Source organism: Danio rerio, chromosome 19, assembly GCF_052040795.2.
Source record: "Danio rerio strain M-AB ecotype USA chromosome 19, GRCz13ab, whole genome shotgun sequence".
NCBI lineage: Eukaryota > Metazoa > Chordata > Actinopteri > Cypriniformes > Danionidae > Danio > Danio rerio.
In genome coordinates, this window is record NC_141039.2 from 28,237,886 (window position 1) to 28,259,185 (window position 21,300).

Here is a 21,300-nt window from a genome sequence, read left to right on the forward strand (position 1 = left end):
AGTTACAATTGAAAGAACGAGATACAACTATAGCTAGGTTGCCCCGGGCTTGTATTTATGTAAATGTTTTTCAGCATTTCAAGTCCATAAACTGGGGAGAAAACAATTAGTATGGAAACTGACCAACAAACATTCTCATAGTCCAGTCTTAACATATGTTATCAAGTCTATTGTCTGCCTGAGGCAAGGAAAACCATATGTCAAACCAATTGCCCATTACTTTTTGTCAAATATTTTCCAGCATGATACAAGTTTAAACGAGCAGCCCCAAGCCTCAGAATTTTGTGTGCTATTTGAAGAACCGGTCATAAATTACAGTTGAAATAAATTTTTATTGAGTGAGTCAGAATGCCACCGTATTCTGTATCAATTCCTATGAGAGTTTTAAACTATTGGTCATTGAACTTTGCTGGCACTGACTTGCCCTCAGTCTTTAAACTCACTTTCTGCAGGTGTTATGTTTCATTGCTTCAAAAGACAAATAAAGATGCAACCCCAGATTACTCTAACATATTCAGAGAATTAATGAGCTGTGAAATGTAATGAATTTTAATTTTTGGAGCTGTCAATACCCATTTGGTGGCAGATGGTGCAGTCTGTCGTAGTTGCAGTGATTTCATTGGAGTTGTTTGGAAATGATATATTGTCTTTTATTACACCTTTCCTATCAAACTGTTTTCACAAGTTTAACAATCCCTTCTTCCATCTCACCCCTTCAGGTGGCTGTGAAGTAGATTTGGCTCGTTTTTCTGAGCTGGTCTGTGACTTGGGTGGAATGCAGCAGGTGATGGACCTGAAAAAATGGAGCCGGCTGGCCGATCTGCTTCGCATTCCCAAATCAGCACAGGATCGTCTGGCCAAGCTCCAGGAGGCCTACCTCCAGTTTCTGCTCTCTTATGACCTGCTTTCACCTGAGGAGCTCCAGCGTTTGGAGCAGGAGGTTCGAGCGGAAAAGGAGGCTCTGGAACGCAAGCGGGGACCCCTGGAGGGTCACTCTGATAACGGCCATCATTCTCTGGCTCTTCCTCGTTATGAACCCAAGAATGGGCTCAATGGCCTCAGCCATCGCAATGGCTTCCGCAATCACCACAAAGAGCCAGACATACAGCGGCAGGCTGGCCGCCGCAGACTGTTTGCTCAGGAAAAGAAAGGGGAAAAAGTGGAGTGTGAAGAGACAGAGGAGGAGATGGAAGATGAAGGTGTTCTCAGTGACCAGCACAAATGTATATACAAGGTAAGAGAGGTGATAAATGATCTACTATTTTTGTTATGGCAGCGTAATGCTCTTCAGCTAGCTAACATATTGTGTTCCTTTCTGAAATAGAAATATAATTTGCCAGACTTGATTCATTCATTTTATTCAAGTCATTCAATCTGGCAGATGTGCTGTTTCTTCAGATAGTGAAGTGTTTATAGAGGGTTCACCCCTGAGGTTCCATGGGTTGTGCCAGAATCAACTGATGACTAGGTTTGTCTGAACGCAAAGCCACACCACTGTGGAATAAAGTATGAAGGCTTAAAATGTGATGTGTTTTGGGTTTTAATGCTGTCTAGGTTCCCCCAAATAAATTGCGATATTAGCACGTAAATAGCATTTTGAGTTTACTCGTTTTATTTGCGTCTCAAATTCACTTTACAATAGACGGGCATTTGCATCATGGGTGGGCTCTATGTCTGCCCTATGATACGAGCTTCATTGCTAAATGGCCAACATGGATTTTATTGCGAGAGTAGCTGTGCTTTATGTGCTTTAGGAAGGCTGATAAGCAGCGTAGATTTGTTTGGCACCATGACTAAGTCCACTAGATCATTTCAGAAGTGCATCCAGCTCTTTGAGTTCGTCAACTCCGCCAGAAACAGTACCTGGACGATGGAAGCTTTCAGCAGTGCTTCAGACTGAGCCAAGCCCAGTTTGATGAGTGGTTGCCTGATGTCGACAAGAGGATTTGCAACCACAGGCACTACGTCAAAATCACGTCCATACTAGAGCAAGCTCCTGATTGGTTAACACGAATCTCTGCTGAAGTTCAAATTTTCCAACTCGAGCGAGTCACATGATTCAAGCATCAAACGTGCAAAACACTCAATCGTGCCACTTCATTCCACACAAATCATGCCGCAGGATGTCTATTTGCATTATCTTATTCATTGTTTCTCTTATAGTTGTGTAAATTGCTTCCTTGTCCTCATTTGTAAGTCGCTTTGGATAAAAGCGTCTGCTAAATGACTAAATGTAAATGTAATGTAAATGTAAATCACTCGCACTTGACAATTCATATGCGTCTGGTGTGAACGAACCATTCAGAAGTAGCTAACCAATGTGAAAATTGAGGCAGCTCACTCAAATATGGGCCAGAGTTTGTGTGGTTCTTGTGTTTGAGAGGACCGATGGTAGAGGAAAAAGAGAACTGTGAGTGGGTTGGTGGTTATCTGTGAGAATGGCTGTTGTGTGAGAGGCCTTGTTCCCAGGCCCTCAGTTCCTTGTGTATGTGAGTCCGGGCTTGTAGATATAGTCTATGTAAGGTGACTCCGTCTGCCTCACCAGCCCTATAAAAATACCCTGCTGACTCTTATAGCACCCTGTCTGTCTGCCTGTGTGTTGTTGTCCGAGGTAACACTTTCTGCAGGGTGGTACGGTAAGAGTGGGCCTCTTCACAGAATAATGTCTGAATATAGGTCACAGCTGAGCTTCACACACATACTACACTTCTGTTCTTTCCCAGTGCAGTATCTGGCAGTTGTCTTGTTTAGAGTTATAGTTGCTTTCATGTGGTTGAAGATTTTGTGTAGCACCTAAGAAAATTGAAGCAAGTCAAAATTCTGTGAATTTTACAGTAATTGGGTAAATTCACAATCTGTATCTTGAAACTTGGAAAAGGTGAATTGTCTAATGAGTTAAAGGAACACTCCGCATTTTTATTTTTGAATAGGTTCATTTTGCATCACGCCTAAAGATAAACAGTTGAGTTTCACAAATTTTGAATTCATTCTGACAATTTTTGGATCCGCGGGAGTATTTTTAGCTTAGCTAAGCATAGATCATTGAAGCGAATTAGACCTTTAGCACCTTGATATAAATGACCAGAGTTTTGATAATTTTCCTGTTTAGAACTTGACTCTTCTATACATGCATCATGTACTGACTGTGCTTTTTTTGTGACTGCTATTTTCTAGGTCAGTATGCCAGTGCCTGAAAATATGGCATATTCATTGCCTGAATAAAACTTCCATTAAAATAACCAATGTAGTGATTGTGATAGGCTATGAGTGGGATGCTAATGGTCTAATCTGATTCAATGATCTATGCTAAGCTAGAATAAAAGTGCTCCTGCCAGACCTCATTTACATTAGATTTTGCCTACACATTGTTGTCTATTGGAAGGAATGCATCAATAAAGCCGCCATTTTGGTACAGAGTTTAACAAATTATGCGTTATTTCTGATGATTGATCCACATCAGATGTAATCTGCTGGCCAATAGGGTTTTGAATTTTCATTGTTTCCTTTCACATGGCCTGTCCAACACAGCCGATACATTCTTCACAAGAGTTTATGCTAGAGGGAAGACATTTTCTTGTGCTTTTGTTTCTGCAGTTACAGTTTTGAAATAAGTTGGATTTCAGTTAATATCAATATTTGTATTTATCAGGCCAATATTGGTATCAGCCAAAATATCCATATCGGTGCATATGATTACATTTATGTTACAGTAAGGCTCAGTATTTTAAGTAAATTGAGATGTTATAAAAATGTAAACATTCTTTTTGAGAAGTATCTGTGGCTGTTATCAGAATACACAGACAGAGATACTTGCTTGTGTATTATTTTGCCATTTGTCTTACTGATTTATTTGTTATGCTTCCCAGGGGAGATCGGTATCTTTGACCACCTTTTACAGAATAGCAAGAAATACAATGATGATGTACTTCAACAAAGAGCCTGGGGCTGCTGAAGTTGAGGTAATGCTTTCTGTATTTTAACCATTTATCAAATGTAAATGTCTGTTTGTTATTATTGCTATATAATGTCAGTTCTGCTTGTGACCAGAATCCACATTAAAAATCAAGTGCTTCGGTGTTATATATATAATTATAACTGTTCTTTGACAAATCTTCTTTTAGTAGTGCATGTTTTCTACATCCAAATACAGTTGTGTGCTTGTTTTTTGTTATATTTCCTCCTTCCTGCCACTTCTCTTCATCTCCATCTGTCCTGCTTTTCTTTATATAGCAAGATTACTGGCGGATAGTGGAGCAGAGGGACTGCCATGTAGCAGTGCATTATGGGAAAGTGGACACAAACACACATGGAAGCGGCTTCCCTGTGGGCAAGTCGGAGCCATTCTCCAAGTAAGAGCTGCTTTCATTTGAGATTAAAGGCATTGTGGAAATATGCATTGCTGTTTTATAAAAATGATGTTATTATATCTCTTCTTCTGTCTGTTTCTCTCTTTCACCTTAGGCATGGATGGAACCTCACCGTCCTTCCCAATAACTCTGGATCCATTCTGCGCCATCTTGGTGCTGTGCCGGGTGAGTTCTCTACCGTCGACTGAAGCAGGACATAAACTTCTCTCTGCATCATGGAATTTTTTTATTTGGATTATTGAATAGGTCTTCACTCCTCTTTCTGTCTCTTCTGTCTTCTTCTCTTTCACAGGGGTGACTATTCCCTGGCTGAACATCGGCATGGTCTTTTCTACCTCATGCTGGTCACAAGACCAAAACCGCCTTCCATACATTGATTACTTACACACTGGTGCTGATTGCATTTGGTAAGTTTTCGTTTTCTGATATTGTGGCTATGAGCAATATCACACGAGTAGCAGTGCGATATGGCTGTATATCGGCAATGGCGTGCGAATCTGCATTTGTCACATCTACACATTTGTCACATCTGCAGCTGACGTCAGAACAGCAGAAACTGTTGCTACTTCACCAACGTTATTTTAGAGCTAGTATTGGATTGATTCCCTACCGTAATATCTAAAGTAATGACAAAACTGGTGATTTTGCTAACATTTTAAGATTATAGGGCTGAACTGCATGAAATGCCATCAAACAAATGGCCTACCAAAATGTATTCAGGGTTATACAAAGAGTGGCCAACATACAATACATATATTCCTGATCTATGAATCCCATCTCACACTCCATACACTACAATTACTATGATATTTAAACAGCACTGCAACATAAAAAAGAGATAGATCGACTTAGGATGTCACTCACCAGTTTTATAATATTTTGATCAGCTGGAGTTTGAAAATATGCCAATCTTTTCTCCTCTAAGGGTTTATTATGCAGTCTCTCGCCATCTAGTGGATGGACAATGTCAACCGTCTTTGCTCTGCTCAATGACAGGCTAATGAATTTTGACGCGCTATAATTTATAAATATTTAAAATTGGCAATATCCTTATAAATAAACTGTGTAGTTGCAGTCTAAACAACTATATTCTCGCCTAAAAAACCTCAAAAGTACTTTATGTCGTCCAACAGCTGCAATATTTGTTAAACTGTAGTGCGTTTATTGATCTGCTGGCACTCTGTGTTTATTGCCAGCAGTGCCAACAAATATATATATATATATATATATATATATATATATATATATATATATATATATATATATATATATATATATATATATATATATATATATATATATATATATATATATATATATATAGTTTTAATATTTATATAGCATTCCTTTAATTTTATATTAGGTTTAATAATTAAAATTTGGTTATTTAGTACTTGATATTTAGCCATTTAGTTTTACAATTTATTTTAATTACTTGCAAAGATTTGGATAACAATGACAATGTTGTATTTGTGAAAAAGGCTCGTTTTACAAAGTTATATGTATTAAAATGTTCTTCCTCTAGAGGGCTCTGTGCTCTGTAATTCATACAGTGAAGTACAGTCTTCATTCCACTCACGAGAGGATCAGCTGTGATTCTTTTTTTTATGTGCATGACTCATCATCATAAAGCCAAGTTCTGTTTCCATGGCAACAAATCTGGTTTAGGAGACGCTAGAGACAGTGCTGTTGTGTTATGTCATGCAGACAATGACAATAACAGGAAGTTTTGCCCATCCTATTATAGGTATTCTATTCCTGCTGAGGAAAAGACAAAGCTTGATAAAGTGGTGCACACACTGCTACAGGCCAATGGAACGCCGGGACTGGAAATGCTGGAGAAGAATGTTATGGTGAGATATTGCAAATTATACTTAATACTATTAATAATAATAATAATAATATAAAATAATAATAATAATATATTTTTGCTTTTTTGTCAATGTGCACTTGACATCACCCTATAGCAAACCACAGCCATCTTTGTTGTTGTTTGAGAAGCCATTAAGTCTAAATAGGGAAAAGGCTGTTACAACTTTCATTCATTCTGATTTTTAATGCGTCTCCGCATTTGTTTATTACCAGATTTCTCCAGAGGTGCTTTGTCGTGAGGGAATAAAGGTCCATCGTACAGTTCAGCAGAGTGGGCAGTTTGTGGTGGTCTTCCCCGGTGCATTTGTGTCCAGGGTGTGCTGTGGCTACAGTGTGTCTGAAACTGTGCACTTTGCCACACCACAGTGGATGAACCTGGGCTACGAGGCTGCTAAGGTGAGACTTTCACATTTTTTCATACTTCTGCAGGACTGTTGACACCCTCTCATTTTGTTACTTTCAGCTTCACTTTTATGGGAATGCTTAGTGCAACATGAGTACTACTGAATGAAAAAAAAAAACATTTAAGTATCTTATAAATGAGCGAGTGCAAGTAAACAATGTCTGTTTGTATACAGTTTTGTTTGGGTACAATGTTGTGGTGGGCTTTCTAAGACAAGTTGGTCTTTTGTGGCTAATTGCCTGCATTTGACCACTTGATATTCAGTGTTGAGTAAGTTACCTTAAAAAGTATTTAATTTTCAATGGCATCATTAAAGTTACTTTATTAAATACTTTGTCTAAAAATAACTTAAACACTCAATAAATCATTGAAATACTTAAGCTAGTAATATCAAAATAACTATCATATAAGAATGCAGAATGGAATAAAACTTTTAACAGGGACTTTTAGCTTTAAAAAAAAAAGATTTATACTTCTAGTTAAACTCCTGTGTCAAAACACAAAACATTTCAAGGCAGTTGCACCATATTAAACAAAACATGTTTCCTACCTACCCTATAAAGAATTCAGATGCAAAAGCCTCTCTGCCATCTGAATGTTTATTCTAAAGCTCTTATGTGCAGGTTTGATCATTTCTCATTTATGGTGATGAATGGATTCTTTTCATTGCCTTTAAACTGAAATAACTGAACATAAGACGATGAGAAAAATGCTTATTTGAAAAGAACATTTCAGATGGTACTTTGAGGCTTTTGCATCCTAACTCTTCATATATTGACATTAATTTCTTACCTAATTTATTGTTTCTTAGGTGTGTGTGTAATCCTCTGACAAATATAACTATAGTTGGGATATTCTGCAAATATATGTATTTGTCTAACAAACAAAAATACAATTATGCTGCTTCTCTGAATTAATTTATACAGAACTCTTCAACTTTGCATTAAGTATTTAAGACAAGAATATTTTAAGTGACTTTAATTAAATTACCTAAAGTAATCCCTTACTTTTTCCAGATAAAAAGTAATTTAAGAAGCTAGTTACTTGGTAACTAAGTACACCTAAACACTAATGATACTTTACTATGAAAGCAATGCAATCAATATACCTACTGTATAGAAATGGTCAAAAACTAAACAAGTTAAATCATGTTTACATCAGTCCTAGCATTGGCCACTTTTAATTCTATAGATCAGTGGTTCTCAAACTTTTTTCACCAAGTACCACCTTAGAAAAAAGTTGTCTCTCCAAGTACCACCTTACGATGCTATTTTTTAACCAGTATTAAAAAATAGCGTCGTAGGCCTAATTAAGCAGCTACAGGTGTGCACATTGTTAAAAACAATGCAGATTAATTTCTATTATTTAGAATATGTATTATTGTCAGTCACTTTAAACATTTTAAATAGTCTGAACATTAACTGTGCTTGCAGGTAAAAAAAAAAAAACGTTTTAGTTAAAATGGGCTTTTAAAAGTTCATTAAAAAATGGCACTGTTCTTAAAAAGTAAAAAGAAAACTGCAGTACTTAAATCTAAAGTTTTCATAGTAGCCTATTCATCAAAAGTTGGAAATGTTGCTTGGACCTTATAAATATAGGCTAAATGTCATATTCATACACTTTCAGACAAATCTTGAAATAAATGTTAAATGTACATATGACAGGGTTCATACAGGGACAGCCTAATGAAAATCAATTCCAGCACCTATTTTTTCAAGACTGACATGCTATGTATTGAAGACCTGAAATGTATTCTCAGCAACCCATAAAACATTATATAGGAATAGACACAAATAAAAACCATTAATAATAATAATAATAAAATAAAATTAATAATAATAATAATAATAATAATAATAATAATAATAATAATAATAATATTTATTAACCATATATTAATAATATAATAAACCTGCACTAAATGCTTGTAAAATCTTTTTTGTACTCAAGTAAAAATACTATTACACTGCTAAAATAACACAAATTTTAGTAAATAATACTAATATTAGGTAAAAGTACAAAGTACTCTTTTAATAAGTACTAGTTTAAAAAATCTGATTTTCATTATGAAATCACTTTTTTAAGTGTAAACTTGATTGAATGGTTTAATTGCTTAAATCCCAAAGCTACATGTATAGGAACTTGCACTAACAAAGGAAGTGTGACCGATTTTTCCTTTCATGACAATTAATCTTTTTCAATAGCACTGGTAAAACTACCACATAATCTTTAAGGCCATCCAGACAGTTTTTGCCCATTTTTAAACAATATTTGCAAGCTTTGAAAGGTTTAATTAAAGTATATGGTAAAAAGATTTAAATTTAGCCTTTTATTTGCATATTTTACACTATTCTTCTTTACAACATGGCAAATTTATTTTCTTAAATAGCTGTACATCACATGGAGATTTTATTTTACACTTGAGCTTAATCTAAAATACAAACTTTAAAAAATACAAGTACACTGTCAGTTAAAAAAAAATAAAACAAATGACTTAATTTTACTTGAGGTATTTAAAATATGACAACACTACATTTATCAAAGCAGTGCTTTAAGAGCCTTATTGTTATTTATGATAAATAAACAATAAGTAACAACGGATTGCTTTGACCTTTAATGCTTTAAGACAGATCAGAATACAGCTAAATGTATAAATCACACAAATACTTCATCCAGAAACATTTCCAGCATAATTATTTTGTCGTAAAGAAATAAAAAATCCACCTTTGCTAAAAGTAAGTTTCACTTCACAACACAGCCAAACAAGAAGACCATTAGCATTGTCATCGATTATGCATCAATCTATTTCTAAATACTTGATAAATTTGAATACTTTTGATTAAATTTAGTCAAGGAGCAAAGATAAATGTCTACTTTATTAGTGGAAAGATCGCGATTGTATTCAATCTGAGCACGCAGGCGATCATGAGAGCACTTGCAGTTCATTTGAAAAAAGCCTATTTAAGAGCTCGCATAACTGTTTTAGCGATTTGCGTACATTAATGCGCTCTCGTGATAAAATAAAGCACTCGCCGCATTTGCAGAAATGAGTTATTGCGCAATACCTCCATTCCCGCACCGCCATTCAGACTGTATAGAGGAGTGACAGGTCAGAGGCGAGTCGACTCGCTGTCGGAGAGCGAAACGTGTATGAAGATCATAAAATAGGCAGGAAATATGTCCGCGGTTTAATTACTCTGCTAGACATTTCTATAGTGAAAACATCCGAGAAGCAACTAAATTAACAAAACATTTGTTTTTAAGTTGTTTTTTCTGTCTCTGCAACACAGAAAGCCTTTGTCCCGCCCTTACGTTTCACGCAAAACTAGACAAGGTCGACTGTGATTGGCTACTTTTCATGTCAGTCAAATCACGCTTCAGAATCAATTCTTGAACTTCGGAAACTGATTTATAACAGCTTATGACACAATGCACTAAAATAAACACTCTAAGCAAAGAGCTGTGATCGTACGCTTCACTAAACAGCCAATGCTGATCACATCGATGTTATAGTACGCATCAAAGGATTAAAAGTGTTAATTGTTTATTTCATTATTTGGCGATTCCTCCGCGTACCACTAGGAGGAAGCCCGCGTACCACTAGTGGTACGCGTACCACAGTTTGAGAACCACTGCTATAGATGCATATAATACCAGCAGGCCTTAAATAATTTGGTTGTAAAATGTGGTTACCTCTCCTCTAAATAGCTGAACTGTCAGTACAGAAAAGGATTAAGCTTTAAAACGTGTGCTGCACATGGACATTTCTAGGCTATAGATGTTTATGTGCGTTTGCTGTTTTTTCACAGGACCTGAAATGCAGGCGCATAGCAAAACCCTTCTCTATGGAGAAGCTGCTGTATCAGATCGCCACAGCTGAGGCCAAACGAGAAAACAGACTTGTGCTCAGTACAATCTCTTCTCTTCTCAAAGATCTCAGGTGAGCATTGCCAGCCTGCCCACCAGTCAAATCATTACTGCAATAAACTTTCTTAACCATTACAGCCCTCTGTAAAGCAATTGTCAAGAGAGTGTGTGTTGATGTCCAACAGGAACATAGAGATGAAGCAAAGGCAGGAGCTGTATGAAGCAGGGCTGCTCTCCTCCGCACGCTACTGCACTCATGACCACAACCAATCACCTGCTGACACCAGGAAGAAGCCGCGCAAGTGGCTGGCACTGGAGTCATCAGAGAGGCGCTGCCAAATGTGCCAGCACCTCTGCTACTTATCTATGGTGAGATTATATCAGGTTATATTATCCTGCATTGCATACAAGGGTATTGAATTAGCATGGACGGAGGTGTCATGTCCTTAGCAATATCCACATATTACTGAATTGTCTCAACCAAAAATGTAATCCCCTCAAAAAAAAAAAAAAAAAAACATTTTAAAGAGCCCCTATTATACATTTAAAAGGGTCATATTTTGTTTTTAAGGTATCCAACAACAGGCTGATTTGCATGCAAAAGGTCTTATAATATGCAATTATTTTTACCTGATTATCCCAGTGACTCCCATTCGAGTTGTTCAGCGATTCATTTGTTCTCAAATCCCCCCTTAGCGCGAAGCTAATCTGCGCTGATTGGACAGATGACAACCTGTTGCGATTGGTCGACAGCGTTCAGCACGAGACAGAGTGAAATGCCCAGCACGTCTTATCAACAATATTGAAATAGCCACAGTGCATAGTGTATGTGTAAGCATACCTGCCAACAGTCCTGTTTTTCCCAAGAGTCTCCTGTATTTCAGACCCATCTCTAGCCACCCACCCATTTTGTCATTTATCCCGGAAAACTCCCATAATTTCATAGCTTCATAGTAGTTACTAACACCATAGTTCACAGTACCCGGTTCTCAACAGAGTTATCAGGGCCGGCGCATCCATAAAGGCGACCTAGGCAGCCACCTTGGGCAGCAGAATAGTCCGCAAAGCACTCAAACTGCACAAGGCTGGGCTATAATGCTGAGGTATTTTTTCAAAAATAAACCTCAACCACTCAATCACAGTTTCATCTTTGTGTAGAGAAAATAACACAAATTTTCCCTCACACTTCCAATAATATCCAGCAGAATATCCCACAGTGTCTTCATGACTTAATTCAAACAGCGTCTGCTACAGTGCTTGTCTTCCTTTTTTTTCTTTGCTACTGTTTGTGGGAGGGGCCGCAGGTTTCAATTTTCCTGAGTTTGCACACGCAACAATTAGGCGGGGCTTAAATTTCATATCCATGTTACGCCGAAACGGCTAATGACTCACTATCAAGACTATTAATTTGAAGCACTATGAGTTGACTCTTTTATAAATGAATCAATAGTTTTAAACACTGTACACTTTCATATTTAAGCATTAGCTGGATATTTCACTTAACTTAGAGCTGTTACACACTACATGGAAGGTCATTTTCAAAAACTTTTAATAGGAGCTATTTAAATATCATTAAAATTAAATTTAAATAAAAGCAGATCGTTAAATAACATTCTCCCAGTCATACTTTTCTCAAACATTATGTGAGAGGCTGTAGCTAAATTTGGATGTTAGCAGCACCAAATGTGCAAGTTCTCTATGAGGATTCGATACAATGTTGACACATGGTCGTCAAAAGTGAATGAGGATGGCAGCAAAACTGAATGAGTTCGCTGCTGAATGAGTTAATAATAAATAGGCCTTATTCAGTTTTAAATTGGATTATGGCCTTCGACGATTATAAAAAACAATAATCGAGTTAAAACAATTATTTTGGCATATCCCGACCCCTTTCCAACAGTCTGAATTAGTAGATTTCAGTAGAAACATGTAACATGTGACTTTAGCAGTGACTTTTTAAGTGGGTGTTGGATTTGGTCCCCTTCAATGTCAAGAGCAAATCTATGCCATTGATTGCAGAGCTCAGATCACCACGGTGGAGAGCTTACTTCCTACGGACTTGAGTTACAACCGTGCTCCAACATGCTATTTTCAAGTAACCCTGAAGATTTCGATGACCTGGTTAGTGTGTACTTGATCAGGGTTGGAGCTGAACTCTGCAGGACGGTGGCCAAATCTCAGATGGCACACTTCATGCACACTTGTGGTCTTGCAGACTTATGATGGCTGCCATGTTTGAATGACTGTAGTGTGCCCCAGTCATTTTAACTTTCAGAGGGGTGCCAGCAAGCATGCACTTTGCAGCTGATATGTGCCCTTGATTTGATGTCTTGATGGAATTGCTGGTTGCGAATCATCCTACTTGGGTTGGGGCAAGCAGAACAGGAGAATTTTTGCTGGTATATAAATACCATATGCATTCCTTGGGATGCTTGGCATAATTTGCACACCTGATACAGTTTATTAATAGAACTGTAGAACTGAAATGTTTGTTCCAGACAAAGAAGACATCGAAAATGTGCAGCATTGGGACTCCAGGAATATGCCCACTATATCACCTATATATGTTATATCACCTTTGCACTTTGTAGTTGTTTTTTTGTTTTTAAGCATTATGATTTAGGATGCACATATTTAATTTCAAGCATACTTTACAGCCTATACTATATTAATTTTAATACAAAAATGTACAGTCAATTTGTACATAAACAAAACATGGCAAAGGGAATGGGACAACTCCATAAATAATAAATTACATGAAATTAACCTGAAAATAAATGAAAGACATTTAGCAAATTATAATTTTGAGACCTGTCATGATCAAACTGTCTATACTAGATGTCGAATTGGACATTCTAGGTTGACACATTTATATTTACTGAATAGCGAAGCACCACCTAAATGTAATTACTGTCAGGCTGCTCTTACCATAAAACAGATGTTGTTGGAATGTGGAAGTTTTAATACCATTAGACAACTTTTTTTTTTTTAAGGAGAGTACTTTGATGGACCCTTTAAAAAGGTACCACCAGGAAGAATCTTAAATTATTTATCAAAAATTGAACTGAAAAATCATATTTAACTTTTAATATATTTTTGTGTGAATTTTATCTATTTATATTTTATATATTTGTCTAAGTATTTTTTATTGTAATATGAATTTGTTTTTATCATGTAATATTTTATGTATATCCATTTTACCACAAAATAGCCATAACTTGCTGATGTGGCAATAAATAAATAAATAATAAATAAATACATAAATAATACAAGAATGCTTTGTACAATGCCTGAAACCTCAGCCAGAAGAAAGAGACACTTTAGGTGACCAATGTAAGATCCAAATTAGTTTTAAAATTGTGTAAAAATATAAGATAAATATTTAAAAAATAATAAATAAAATGTTGTTGGCATTAACAACCTAATGGTCAGTGCGTCTCTATATATAGCACAACTAAACTGCAGGCATCCCAAGCTCAATTCCTGACATGTAGACCTTTTCTGTTCCGATCACCACCCCTCTCTGGTCCTAGAAAATTTGCTTAAAATAATTAAAGTCCTAAATATTTTTATGAATAGATCATATGGGACATTCTGAAAACATAGAAATGTACATTTTCACTTCTAATTAATGTGACCAGGCCTGACCGTTAGGCTTGTTCTCCTTAAAAGATCATACAAAAACAAGCATAAAATCATACAATTCAATTATTGAACGCATCCTTGATTACTGTCAGCTTCTATTCCGTCACTTCCTCCGAGTTATAACCTTAAACCTTTATTGCACGCATTTTATGTTATATTTAATGCAAATGTGACAGGACTGAATGAAACATATCATATTTTTAGCATATCAAAATCATTAAAGGTGTAGGGTCAATTTGGCTGAGGACAAGGACAATGACAGGGTGTGTAAGTTTGTAAATTGTTTTTAATAAAGTGAAATGAATGACATATTTCTTTTACAGAACAACTCGCAGAAGTAAACTATTAGTCTATTTCTGAATTTTTTATTTATTTATTTATTATTATTATTTTTTTGCATTTAGTCACTGTATTTACATTTTTATTTCAAGGACAGTTAATGTACGATTTAGTAGAATGTCTCATATATATTTTTAAATAAAAGTGGTGTAATCATCCCCATGAAACTTTATTTAATAATTTCTATTATTTCTTTTTTTTTTATTTTGTGTATATATACGTCCTTTTTCTGAACTCTGGATCTTAAAGTAGGTTTGACAATGTGTATTATATTTGTAAAAAAAATTATTGAAATGTTTTAATATTGAACATGCTAATTATTCACTTTGATTCATCACTAACAGAAGACCTGCTGAGAATTTTAAATGTGAACTATATAACTGAGCTGATGAATCTTGTCAATGCTGCAGGTGGTGCAGGAGAACGAGAATGTGGTGTTCTGTCTGGAGTGTGCGCTGCACTATGTGGAGAAACACAAAAACTGCCGCGGACTCAAGATGATGTACCGCTATGATGAGGTGAGAAATAGGCCTGCAGGGGGAGCTGTTGAGATGTATTTGTTTAAGGGAAATATTCAGCAATTAGCAATCCTCCTAAATGAGCTGTTGCTGTCGCTTGCTGAATTATTGTGCTCTGGCAAATGCTGGTGATGATTATTTGGAAAACATTGCCATTAATTGAATGCAAACACATATCTCCAAATGCAAATGAGCTTCAGTGGATTCTGAATAGTATTTTCTATTGATTTTTTTTTAATTGATTCTGGTTAGCTCTCAAATGCAATTTTTATTTTTATTTTTTTTTTTCATCTCTAAATATATAGTATTGTTCTCCATATTTGTATATTTAATTTATAGAAGGTGAGGCAATTACAGGCAGGTTAATTTGCATACACTAAACTTACATTTTAGTCTATATTACATTAAATGTCATTCCACAAAATAAATTATATATTTCTCTCTGTTTACAGTGTTGTTATAAAATTAATACAAATAAAATAAAACAGTGCACATAGTGTTCAGCATAAATTAGTTCACTGCCTTTTGAAAATTAATAATTTTATCAATTTCTCATTGAATATATTCAATAATTTACGGTACATTTTAGCAAAATGGTTTTATTAAACCATTATATCCATTAAAATAAGAGTGTAATAATGTAATGTCTTTAGGAATAGAAAGGAAATACATTATAATTCAATCAAGGTATTGCAAAACAAAAATTACAGGCTTCAAAATTTCAACAAAATGTAATATTTTTATTTAAATGAAATTTTTTTATTTAAACTCTAGATTTTTTTCTGTTCATAAAAAGAAGTCATATTTGGGTGTACTAATTTTTAGACTGTAGTGAAGTCTGGTACCGTCTATTCTAATGCATATACACACATATCTTATTGTAAAGCATCCTATAAAATATTAATTTTAAAGAGAGATCTTGAGGAGTGTACTCCTTTATGCTGAGCACTGTATATATTTACATTTCTGAAACTGACTTCATATAATGTTTTGTGCTGGAGATGCAAATATAGCTCACAATTCATGAAATTATTTGCATATTTAAACCCACCAACCTGCTTTCTCTCAATTTATTATAGGTGCATATATTAATTCAATCAATTACAATAATCTCACATTTTAAATGTATTAATACATGGAAAAACCAGTGGAAAATTATTTAATTTACACTTAGAATTTTTAATTTACGCGTTACACTTGACAACTCTTAAGGCTGAATTATACTTCTGTGCTAAGTGATCACACGTTGGTGCATGCCTTGCACATAGCAATAGATTTACGCTTCTGCATTCTGTTTGTGTTGCTCTGCAAAAACACTTCTGAAATGCTAGCTGGCAAAGGGGTTTCTGTGTTCCTCTGTGTCTTATTTCTTTTTAATTGTTTTGTTTACACCGTAAATACCTTTAATGTTAATTTACTGTGAAAATAGCTCAAACTTGCTCATTCAGAGGTGGGAACTACTGGCTGTTTAACAACTTTAATCATAATGTAAGCACAAAACAAAAGTATGCATCTGGAGCTTCTCCACGGGACTCGACACCTGTTAAACACTCACGTCAATGGGCTAGTTCCTCTCCTGTGACTCTCGGGCCTACCCACACTTATCAACACTACCTTGCCGACAAATCACAGAGTTTGGTTGTCACAACGTGTAGTTCTATTTTTTAAGAGGTGCACAATTCCCTCTGCTCTTAAATACTTTCAGAATTCTCACTACTCTTGAATACTTTAAGAGGGGCTACTTTTTAGAAATATAGTATTTAGTACTTTATTTCTAGACACTAGGTACATTAGCAACAGAAAACGAACAAAACAATATTACTTGCATACATTATATACTTTCTGTCATGAACACTCTTGGGATTTAGTATGGTAATGAATATGTGTATGGCAAGGTTGATGCATTTGGTCTTGGCGGTATAGATCTGCTATGTTGCTGCTTTGATTATTATGGCAGAGCAAGTACAGAGATCTGCTAATGCCAGTGTATACACAGACATACCATCTGAGAATATAACACTGCTGCTGCAAACATAATATACAGTTAAAGTTAGAATTATTAGCCCCACTTTGAGTTTTTCTTCTTTTTTTTTCTTTCTTTTTTTAAATATTTCCCAAATGATGTTTAACAGAGTAAAGAATTTTTTGCAAAATATTTGGTACAATATTTTTTCTTCTGGACAAAGTCTTATTTGTTTTATTTCGGCTAGAATAAAAGAAGTTTTTCATTTTTTTATGAACTATTTTAAGGTCAATATTATTAGCCTCTTTAAAGTTATTTTTTTCTACTGTCTACAGAACAAACCATCGTTATACAATTACTTGCCTAATTACTCCAACCTGCCTAGTTAACTTAGTTAAGCCTTTAACTGTCACTTTAAGCTGTATAGAAGTGTCTTGAAAAATATCTAGTCAGATATTATTTACTGTCATCATGGCAAAGATAAAATAAATCAGTTATTAGAAATGAGTTATTAAAAATATTATGTTTAGAAATGTGTTGAAACAATATTCTCTCCGTGAAACAGAAATTGTGGAAAAAAATAAACAGGGAGCTAATAATTCAGGGGGGCTAATGATTCTGACTTTAACTGTATATGCAACCCCTGTAGCAGATCTAAACACAGGTGGAACTGTGGTGGAGGAGGGTCTCAGCTTAACAGCGTAAAATGTGGAGCATTTGAACTAATGAGGAGCAAGCTCATTGGCTGCCGAGGTGACAGCAACCAATCTCCTGTGACATGTAGTTAATGATGCAGGGGCAGATTAGGTGAACCTATCAGCCTGCACATGCATAGAGTTTCATGGCAGAAATTTCACTTAGTTTAATTATATTTTCTGCAAGTAATGGTTTTTGAGTCGAGTATGAAGTCAAGTATGATTTTTTAGTACTGTTTTTACCACTGTATACAACCAGCCAAAAGTTTTAAACGTTTCTTCCCCATCTCTGTATGTCCCTGCAGGAACAGATCAACAGTTTGGTGAATCAGGTGTGTGGTAAAGCACTGGTGAGAAGCGGGTCAGAAGTTTGTAATGGCTCCAGTCCCATTAAACCACCGGCCAAACGCGGCCCTCGCAAGAGGGAATCCATGAAGATTACTCTCATCCCTCTGCCAACCCACCCATCCAAAAGTGCCGCTGCTGCCGTCTCATGATAAACGCCGCCCTGTTGCCCAAATCAACCGATCATTTTCCTTTCTTCATATCGTTTGTCTTTTATCACCCACCTAGCAGGGCAGATATATCTGTGTTGAAAGCAGGCTGCCTTTTTTTGCACTAGCGCACTAGTTTTGAATTCACCAGATGTTTGATAGCATTAAGAGACACTGTCCCAGGTGTTTCACTGACAGGTGTGAGTATGATGTCACCATGTTCGTCCTCCTCTTCAGCCCCATCGACTGCACACAAACACACAAGCTCCACCTGAACTGTGAACTGTGGGACAAATGGGTGCTTTTTTCCCTGTTTTTTTTTTTTTTTTTTTCCCCTAGCCCCCCCTTTCAGTTGAATGTTGTTGCTAGATGGAGCTGCCCAAGGATTATTTATTTTATTTCATTTTTATTATTTTGTTTTTGCTTGTTTATTTTTGCTTGCTTTGTTTTCTAGGATGGTGTGTTTGGTTTTCTTTTTTTCTTGTTGTTGTTTATTTTGTTTATTTTATCTTTCTTTGTTTTGTTTTTTGAGTATGTGTGCGTGGATTTTGTTCCATGTTTTATTTAGGCTTTTTTGATTTTATATTTGTTTGATTCTCGTTTTTTTTTTTTTTTATGTTGTTATTTTTTGTTTTCTTTTTTCTCCTCTGTATTTGTGTTATTATTTTTTTTTTCAAAGTGTTTTTCTTGCTGTTTTCAGTTTCATTTTGTTTCTTGCCATTACCTCTGTTTTTATTTGAATCAGATTAGTCCCCATGCAGCTCCTTTGCGGAAGACGCAGCTCTAAAGATGATAAACACTTGAAATTTAGCTTGTTGTAATATCTCTTGTTTATTTTTGTTAGTTTTTTTTATTTTTATTTTTTTAAGAGGAAATGCTGTGTGTGATTTGGCAGATTTTAAGTTCACACTTACCTCCAGGGAGTGCTTTATTCCCTGGCAGAGGATCATGGAGGAAGTGGGTGTTTTTTAGGGAATGAATAAGCGGGTCCCATCCCGATAATGAGAGGTTTTCCTCTCACACTGATACTTTTGAATGATAACTGTGCCTGATGTTTAGCTGGGAGATAGATCTTTTATTAATGTTGGTGCTGTTTTTTTGTTTTATTTTATTTTTTCTCCTTTTTTTGTACACAATATAACAATACAAAAAGGTAATACAAAGAAGTGCTGTCTGCTAGCCTTCTTATCCCACAGGACGGAAGTTTCTTTTTCCGCTTCTAAATGTGCAATCGTGTAAACATTCCATTCTTCCAGATTTACTGATTCATCTGTAAAGATAATTATTATGTTATATTATTGTAATTATTGTTTTTGCCTTTTTTTAATTTTCTTTTTTTCTTCTGATGTTTTCTCAATTTAGAGCCACTATTCGGGGGGTGTAAAATGTGAAATACAAGTCCAAGTTTGTTGTTGTTGTTTTTTTTTTATTATTATTATTGTTATTATTATTTGTTTTTTGTTTTGTCTTCATTTTTGCAGAAGTATCATTGATTGAAAAAAAAAAATCTTAAGAAACTTTGTGTACATAATCCTGTAAATGTCTTTAATACTTGAGCCTTTGTCGGAGTGACGGAAGAAAAGGATAGATAGCTACATAGACGGATGATGTCAGATGAAGAATAAGCCTTACATTTCAGTTTCTTCAGCTGGTGGACTTTAAGTACAGGGTTGCTCTGGTAATGTGTATAATTTTTAAGTGCTGCTTACATCGAGGACGAAGATACAGAGTTGCGATTTCCCCCTAGTTTTGTTTTTTAGGTTTACTTTTTTAAAGAAAAGGGAAAATATTTCACAAAAAAAATGAGGTTTTTACATTTTCATTACTGAAAATTCAACATTGTAGTAGCTACTCATGTTGCACTGAGCTTGCCAGTTGTGACTGTCAAGGAAAAAAGGAACTATAATCCAGTTTGTTGGTTGTTGTCCTTATCTGAAGACTGAACTTTTAGGAGTATTTAATAAAAACCAAGTCAGTTGTTTTCATCAAAGAACAGCAGTTGTCAAGTTTTTAATGGCCTTACTATGTATTTTATTGAGATTTTTTTAATTTTATTTTTTTTGCTGTTTTTGTTCCTTTTTCTATAAAAGGAGATATTTGTTCATGGTCAGGCAAGTTAATTTATTAGCACTGTGTCTCAGCTTTTTGTCTCATGAAAGATTTCATGTTGGTTATTATGTCAGTTTGATTTTTTTTCTTTGTTTTTTACCTTTTCAATTTATACTTTAAAGTTTAATAAAAATCTCACGGATAATTCACTGTCAGTCTGTTTCTTTTTTACTAACCTCACTGTTTTAGAATACAATGTGTTTAAGGTCGTTTTTTTCTGAACTACAGAACATGAAATGCTTCATAACATTCATTGTATAACTTTTGTTAAAAATATTAAAGGTGTTGTATGTAATTGTATGTAAGTTTTTGTATAATATATATAATATTTATAATATATAAAAAATACCAGCAAATATTTAAGAAACCTGCCAAGTGAACATATTTGTCTGAAAAAACACTATTGAAGTTAGATATTCTGCTTTGAAAATGTGTTTTCTGTGCCGGAATGCGGCCTTTGTTTTGGTAATTTTAACCTGCTCATTGGCAGTTTAGCCCATTATATTTCAGCATACCGCGGTGCCTTAGTGGAAAACCGTATTCTATTCATTCGTTCAGAAAGGCTCTAAAAGCATGCGTCCGTGACCAAAATTCAACCTTCGGTGGACTGTAACAGACTACGAAATGAGACCGATTCAGTTTCATATGAGGTTATTAATTAGCAGTAGATAGCAGGTTACATTGTAAACGCTTGTCCTAACAACACACTTCTTGACCAGATGAAACACGACAGAAGTTTAAATACAGCCATTCAGAAGCACAGAACATGCACTCACTAACGAAATGTTAAGGTTTATAATCTATTTAATATATAATAACCCCTTTTAACATTATTAAATGTACATGCTGAATCACCCATGTGTGTTTAGTTCTAAAGTAAAATTTCAAGTGTTTTATTTTATTTTTTAAGATCTGAGGTAAACTATCTGCTTCTGCTTTCAGATATGATAATAAATGTCATGTAAAATGGCATTTAAGCTCACATTGTTAGCATTTAACACTAAATAAAGCGCTTGAGGTTTACCTGA

General features: G+C 35.2%; 1 protein-coding gene across 2 annotated transcripts in view; it reads left to right on the top strand.

The window, feature by feature from the left end:
• jarid2b (jumonji and AT-rich interaction domain containing 2b) overlaps positions 1-20,417 on the top strand; it is a 188,035-nt gene extending 167,618 nt beyond the window's left edge. The window contains exons 8-18 of one of the 2 annotated variants that reach the window (XM_087294522.1): positions 720-1,234; positions 3,867-3,959; positions 4,231-4,349; positions 4,462-4,532; positions 4,660-4,774; positions 6,115-6,220; positions 6,453-6,635; positions 10,452-10,582; positions 10,695-10,878; positions 14,904-15,011; positions 17,975-20,417. In XM_087294522.1, coding sequence (XP_087150648.1) covers positions 720-1,234; positions 3,867-3,959; positions 4,231-4,349; positions 4,462-4,532; positions 4,660-4,774; positions 6,115-6,220; positions 6,453-6,635; positions 10,452-10,582; positions 10,695-10,878; positions 14,904-15,011; positions 17,975-18,166 — 1,817 coding nt within the window. In that variant the 3' untranslated portion in view covers positions 18,167-20,417. The remainder of the gene's footprint in view (positions 1-719; positions 1,235-3,866; positions 3,960-4,230; positions 4,350-4,461; positions 4,533-4,659; positions 4,775-6,114; positions 6,221-6,452; positions 6,636-10,451; positions 10,583-10,694; positions 10,879-14,903; positions 15,012-17,974) is intronic. The other variant, NM_001202459.1, reaches the window with a different exon arrangement.
• The last annotated feature ends 883 nt before the right edge of the window (positions 20,418-21,300 follow it).